Consider the following 7,870-nt stretch of genomic DNA (forward strand, 5'->3'; position numbering starts at 1 on the left):
ATTTAAAACAAACACAAAATCAAATGAATACAAATTGCGAGTTACATATACTTTTAATACTTATTTCACCTAAAATCAGAATAGACTGCTCTTGTGTATGATTTGAAATCGACCTGGATGTGCATAAATATTTTAGCTCAAAACTTATGCTAAAATTTTGTATAAGATTATTCTATTCAATGAGAAAATTTCAAGGTGAAAGATGATTGAGTAAATTTTGAATTAACTGTGGTCTACAAAAGTTGTGTCCCTTTATTGACTCTTCAATTTAGAAACCACAGATAATAGACACGTTGCAAAATAAACGTAAACATACACTGCATAAACTTGCCATTAGCTGTTATAAGGTAAATAAATACCGTTATTAATTAAAACGCGTATTAACACTCACACAATCAATGGATGCTGCACACAACCTGTGACCATGTGTCACTGCCAAAGATTTATGTGAGAGAGAATTAAAGAAAGCCTGGTAGTGCAGCGCAGGTTCTTTGGAGAAAGTGCCGCAAACTAAGTGCGTCGTAGGCCCAAGTGTAAGGAAGTTAAACAAGTTTATTCTGGCATTGTACGATCTGAAGACATTCTAACCATTCAAGCCCTTGACAAACTTATCTATCTATCTACCAAAAACTGGACTGTCTTCTGTAATAAAGATTAAATGTCTGGGCCTTAACATTGTAGATATCATAGAACTATAATAATGATGATATCTTTCATGTCTTAGTTGGCCTAGTAAATCTAATGCTGACAGGATATATTGGTAAATCTATGCATCCCAATACCACATGCGACAATATACGCCTCGTATTGCCTCGCCCCATCGTGTGTTGATGCTAAACAAAGCTGGGCATAAAGTGTTATTTCTATTTATCCCATATCATGTTAGGTACCGTATCTCTTTTATCGTGAAATATTGACAATTATTAGGAAGTGGGTAGAGCAAGAAGGGACAGAGATATCCGTCTAATGACAAATACCTTTAACTATTAAAATTTTTCTAATTTTAGAAACTGGGTCAGAACAGATGGTTGTCACTATTAGAATTATAAATGTTTAAATTGTAATGTAGAAAGTGAGACAAGAGAATCAATCAAAATGGCTCAAAACTGGCCATATGTCATCAACCTTAGTAACAGTATTATTGGTATTTCTACACTGGCTATGCCATTTTGTTTTAAACAGGTATTTCTGTTATTTATTGTACCACCATTTTGTTTTAAACAGGTATTTGTTCTATTTATTGTACCAGTATTTAAGATATTCAGCATTAGTTTAGGTTCATTGACCAGTGAAATGAAATGAAATGAATAATATAGTTTTACGTCCTACTCTGCTGCACTCATTGACCAGTGAGAGACCAAAGAGAATCGCGTTATATTTTGATAATGATATTTCTTGTCCTGTAAGGGTAACAAAGCATGCTCAAACTTCCTGAGCACCTGGTGCCACTTTATAACTCGGCTTTTCAACTTTCAGAGAGTTCACATAGCTGATCTTGTTCATCAGATATATTTGTAATTGCAATGCCAGTGTTTTGTAAATGTATGTATGACTTCATCTCCAAAATTCTTGATCTTTTGACATTTTCTCTCTGTTATTTCAGTGTGGAATTCTACTAGGTATTTTACTGTTATTATTAAGTACATGGTTAACACTGGTATCATGTCAGATTTTAATGAAGGCAGGAGTTACCTCCAGAAGGAGCTCGTATGGATTTTTAGCGTATTATACTTACGGTGTGTCTGGTAAACTGGCTGTTGAATTAGGGTGAGTTATTGACTAAAATACACTGGTTTGCTCACTATGTAGCACTTTATAATAATACAAAAAAGAGGGGTTTTAGAAAGTTTTGGTCTGAACACAATCTAAAGGAAAGTCTTGTCAGATCATGGATGGCAAGTAGAGTCATCTGTAGAAAAGACATGAAATGAAAAATCCATATTATTTGCTTTAAGTTATTTGTATTACCTCTTCTCTTTTTCAGTATGATAGGTTTACAGATAGGTACATTAATAGCTCAAATTGTTGTTATTGGAGATTTTGGACCAATTATATTAGCCAAGATATTTGGAATTCCTGTAAGTTCATCCTACATCTTCTATCATTGAAATTTGAGACATTATGACTTTTGTGAATTCCCTCATCATATTTTGGGGAAGCCATGGTGACTCAGAGAGTTAGACGCATGCTCCCTAACCCGAAGCTCAAGATAATACCTTGGTTTTTTAAATTGGTTTCCCCCTGACAGTAATGCTTATTGAAGGGGCCTTCATGGAAAAAGCATTAAATTGTTTTGATGGGACAATAACCCAAAGCTGAGAGTGCTACAGTCTGTGTACGTTACAGATCCCTAGACAGTTAGAAAATCGATTCAAGATTGAGATTGAGATGTCCTGTTTGCAAAATGTCAAGTCCTGAAAGAAGCAACCCTTGTATTGAATATATGTTGTTTTTTGTATGTATTAAATTATCAAATTTTCTTATATAGACTTGATAAGCCTATTGATAAGATGCAGAAAGTAAGATGTAAAACTCGTTTAATTTTGTATTGTAGAGTTCTAGTAATCTGCGTACCGGATTAATAATGTTTCTATGTTTAGGGGTAGGATTACCTCTAGGATTATTAAAAGATTTAAGAGCTGTTAGCCGAGCCAGTACTATTTGTGTGTGTTTTTATGTTGTATTTATCTTATATGTAAGTACTTATTTACTTATTCAAAAAATAAATTGAAATGAATAATACAAATAAAACATGGACCCTCAGAAAGGAACTTTTGACTCAACAAATCCAGTCACACAGTGACTTCAAATGTTCAGTAGAGTGACAAGTGAAATTGTAACAAACACTTGTTTGATGCAATTTGATGTGTTTTTCCAGTAGTCCTTAAGAACATAATGATGGGCACTTATTATAAAGCCCTGGTTCCCAACCTGGGGTGTTTTCACTCCCTTGGGGGGTGTGGGGCTAGGGTGTCAGGGGTGTGGCCAACTGGTGTAGGAGAAGAATTTGTTTTGAAGAATCACTTTAACAAGAATCACCTGTTTCCATGTGATTGAGCCAAATATTGGATTTTCAAGTCACTTTGACAATCTTGATATGACTAGTCATAGATATTTCCTTTATAAATATTTTACTATTCTTGTAATATTTCAGGTATTGGGTTTATCTGCCCCTAATTTATTAACTGGTGCCTGGTATCCTAAAGTTCATTTTTGGAAAGCAGATGGACTGTTTGAAACTTTGCCTATTTTTTCATTTTCATTCGGTTGTCAAACGTAAGTAAGCTGCCGATATATGCTGTATATGCGATATATATAGTTTTGTTTCTCTATTTTGCTGACATGAAAAAAGTGTATAGGATGAGACAATAAACCAGGCTCTATGTGCTACAGACTGTGCAGGTTAAAGATCCCAAGACAATTGGAAATCGAAAAAGCTTGGTCTGTCTATATTAGCCTAAAAGATGCAGAAAAGTAGGCAGTAAAATTTCATTCATTTTACTTCATATCAGTTTTTGCTTGCAAACTACTAATTTACACTGAGTAAGGCCTTTATATATTTTTACACACATATCCTAAAGAAACAGAAAACGATGAACTTCATTCACATTTATATATATACTCTATTATTTCAGAATTTTTTAATATGTAATTAATATTCCTTTATAATTTAATTTCATTATTTTATAAAAATCACGTTGATGTAGCTGAATTTTCACCTCGGCCTGTGCTTTCGTAACTTCAATTATATGTTGTTGTTACAGCCACTCTTACCTAAATAATATGTAACATTATGTTAATATTATATTGTAGGCAGTTGTTTATATTATATGATGCCCTACCAGAACCTTCATTAAAAACAGTCAATGGTATTACTAGTAGTGCAATAAATCTCTGTGCTGTGGCTTATTTATTGGTATGTTCTTTTTTTAATTTATTTCAAAGCTTGTCATATAGAAATTGTTTCTTGATAACATGACAAATTGTGGGATAGGGAAACCCAAAGTAGAGCAATATGGCTGCCCCATAGCCTTTTTTGTATCATGTGTTCATGAAACCAGAGTATCATTTTCTGGTCTTACACCAAATTTATTTCTAGTAAATATTAACAATTTGGTTGATTATCCATATGAAGTTTACAACATATTGGCAGGATTTTAACCAAAATATCATTTGGTGTTGTCAGACCACAATCATTTCAGTGGTGGGTCCGCCGTCCACAAATGCTATTGCAGACACAATTTTTGATGGATTTTGACAATCATTTCGCCAATTCAACAATTTCTTTATTTTAGCACATAACTGATAATATATTTCAGATGGGATTTTTTGGTTACATTGCCTTTCATGAAGATGTGATCACTGGAGACATCATTAAGCTGTTTCCTAATACATTATTTGCTGACATAATGAAGCTAGGATTTGTGATATCTACAGCCATTACCATTCCTTTGATAATTTTCCCTTGTAGAGTCAGTTTATATAACTTGCTCTTCTCACAAGTAAGGGTACATATCATTTTTCTGCTTTATTAACAAAAGCGCCATTCACATGGACAAAATTACTCATGTAAAGGTGCCCTCACTTCAGAGCATTGGCCAGTTGGGTATGGTTGCGAATAATGAATTGGAGTTGTATTCAAATTTGATGACCTGAGAATGGTTGGTCTTACTCACAACCAAATGCAACTGGTGATCGCTATGGTGTGAGGGCCACTTATGCAAATTTACTCCTGGAGTAAATTTATTTATATATGTGTTTATACTCACATAAGTAAATATGTCCATGCGAGTGGGGCTTTACACTGTGCATGTTTTATTTGTGTGTATCTGTTTTGTTTCCCTCTGTTGATATACCCAGTTTGATACTGTTATTCTAGAAATTGTGTTTAATTATGTACAAACAAATTCCAAACCAAAGGTATGAAGGTATCTGTGTAAATTTAGATCTATAGGTGATATAACATGTATTCTATCCTATTCCTTCCCAAATTCCATATTAACTTCAAAATACCTCAACCTCTGTGATCCTATAAGAAAGTGGAAAGAAAAGATACTAAACAATCATTTACTACAACCAATAACAGCTTAGGTTCATGTGGATCCTGTCTGCTGCGAGTCCTTAACCAAAAACTCTTGGTATTGATAGTTCCTGAATTATTCATACCCATTGACAACTGGGTCGACTAGAATAATGAGGAAAGATGACTTATTCAAGGTCACCAGACTTTTACATGCCGATTGAGATTAGAACTCACAACCTCCATTTGTTTGACGTAACCAAGAAAATGCTCTTACTAACTATGCTACAGATCCCTCAAATTTCATTAACCATTATTGTAGACTCTAATAGACCAGGACATGGAATCAGCTGAATCTATGGTGGTAAGTTATGATGGTGTGTAGTCTTGGTTAGTTTCAACGCATTTATCTCCCTTTTCTGTAGGAAAATGAGAAATTAAACTAATATCTTGCTTTTCTGCACCTTATTGGGTAAATATATCATGGTAATCCCAGACATAAAGTAAAGACAGAAATATTTCGAGACTGATTACTTTTGTTTTGTGTCTTGAGGATCCTTACCTGCACCTGAAGCCTTAGTTATTTGTCCCTTCTAAAACTAAGATGGTATGTCTATTCACCTCTTACAAGTAAAAGTATTATATACCACTATCGCATAGCGTGAAACTCTGCCTAAGTAAAATTCTTTAAACAAACAATCTGAACTTGTCTCGACATGCAGATATGAGAATAAGTTCCACTTGTCCAACTTCAGTGGGGACGCAGGCTGAAAATAGGCCAGTATCGCGAAACGTGAGAAACAACATGATTCAAGTTTTGTTTTAATATTTCTACCACTAGTAAGATGTTTTAACAGAATTTCCAGTGAACTAAAGACAGTATGATATGAACAATGGCAAGGTTATATGAGTCTTACCTAACTGATCACCTCTATGTTTTTGTGTATTTTTGGGTTATGTTCTGTTTATTGAAGATTACTATCAAATGTGTTGCTTTTATTAATTCGTTGTGTGTGATTGTGAAAGTGTTTTATGAATGGAATTCATTATTAGTGAAAATTGACACAGTTAGAATTATAACAAATTTTGATCACCAATTTGTCTCAAGATTAGACACAAGAATATAATTTCATGTAGTGTATTATAACATCCCCTTATCCATGGTAGAACTCTGATTGGTTAGTTCTGATCAAATTCTGTCTGTTCCCATTCTGGCCTCAATCGATCGGTATGGAAGTGGATGTGTCACATTTAAAATTTTCCCATCTATTTCATTCTTTGCCATTTTGGATTCTGTCTGCACCTATTATTTTTTTTGAGCAAGTGAAGCAAGTTCTGAACTCTGATCCAACTTGCTAACTTGTTTTATTGAGTGTCTGGTTGATTCCATGAATCGCGAACATGCAGAACTCATGATGAGAGTCTCATTGATACTTAGGACCATTCGATATACTAGGAGCTTTGGTATGGGAAAAACTCAAATCAGTAACCTGAACTTCAAATTCTACTTATAGCATTTGCCTCCTACACTATTTTTTCTGAATTCCGATTTTTATTTCTATTTTTTCAGCATAAAGCCAAAGTTCATGAAGATGATATTCCTCAACAGATCCATATTCCAGAAATCCATTTTAAAGTTTTAACTTTATTAATTGTATTAGGACCTATGATAGTTGGAATTCTAGTTCCCAATGGTAAGATAGTATTTTTTATCCCTTACCCTCTTTTTTTTTATTGACGTATCTAAGTTAGGTTAATTCTATCTCTAGATAATCATTTAAGATGGATTTCCTTATTTTTTAGCGTCAAATTAAGCAAACTGTGTGATTAATTGGTGTTTCTAATAAATTATCATGTATTCTTAATCACATCATTATGTTCTTATTGCATCTAATTAAAAGTTTTAATCAATACTAAATGTCCATTGTTGTATATTACTTTTTGACTTTTCATTACTAAATGCTATTTTTATTATTGAAATTTTTATATTTTAATAAGATTTTTGAAATATTGTATATACTTCTATATACCTTGGTACTGTAATGTTAATTGGTATAGGTAATTATTAGTTATTTTAGCTTTTTATACATGTATAATACAAAAAATCCTGAATTGTTTCAGTTGAATTTATTTTGGGATTCAATGGAGCCACAATGGGAACATTAATGTGTTTTGTATTTCCTGCCATGTTTTTTCTGAAAGTCAATAAAGGTGAATCAAGAGGAATTGCTCAGGTATTTTATATTTTCTTCTTAAATCTATCATAAACTCAGGGTCAGTTGTCTGAAGCGTGAAACTCTGAGTCACAACATTGTTCAAGTTCTGTTTTAATATTTATATATCGCTTTACTGTTGATGTATTGAGCAGTATTGTGCACTATTTAACAGTGTAATGTTTTATTTTATTATTCTACATTCTATTATAGATTGTGTTAGTCTGTGGTCTAACTATAATGTTAGTTAGTACCTTCGCCATTCTAACATCCAAGAAACATGAACATGGTGCTAATGGTGAAGTTAAAGATACTGTAAAACAAATAGTAGAAGATTTAAATCTACCTGAGATAAAGATAGAAAATACACAAAAAAAAGGTAATTGTTATGGTATTCTGAAAAATTTAAATTATGTAATTATGAATTCCTGCATTGAAGTTATACCCTACTTGTCAAGTATTGATCCCATGCTTGTATCAGACACACTGTGTGTTTTGGTTATAAAATCCTCATCAAGACACACTGAATAATGACTTCATGTTGCTTTGCAGGTGAGGTTGATCAAGATGATAAGAGAAAGGAACCAGTTGAACCTTTAGCACCAGATGATGACAAGGTAAATCTGTTTATGATTAT

The 7,870-nt window shown here is 33.1% G+C and overlaps 1 protein-coding gene across 1 annotated transcript; it reads left to right on the plus strand.

The window, feature by feature from the left end:
* Positions 1-1,095: 1,095 nt before the first annotated feature.
* On the plus strand, positions 1,096-7,287 carry LOTGIDRAFT_109866 (hypothetical protein; the record flags this gene model as incomplete). Its single annotated transcript, XM_009047264.1, has 9 exons — positions 1,096-1,182; positions 1,604-1,767; positions 1,985-2,078; positions 2,555-2,695; positions 3,155-3,276; positions 3,814-3,916; positions 4,320-4,508; positions 6,630-6,714; positions 7,142-7,287. The coding sequence occupies 9 exons, from the start codon at positions 1,096-1,098 to the stop codon at positions 7,285-7,287; spliced, it is 1,131 nt and encodes a 376-aa protein (XP_009045512.1).
* Between the last annotated feature and the right edge of the window lie 583 nt (positions 7,288-7,870).

This window comes from Lottia gigantea, assembly GCF_000327385.1.
Source record: "Lottia gigantea unplaced genomic scaffold LOTGIsca_11, whole genome shotgun sequence".
Classification (NCBI taxonomy): Eukaryota; Metazoa; Mollusca; class Gastropoda; family Lottiidae; genus Lottia; species Lottia gigantea.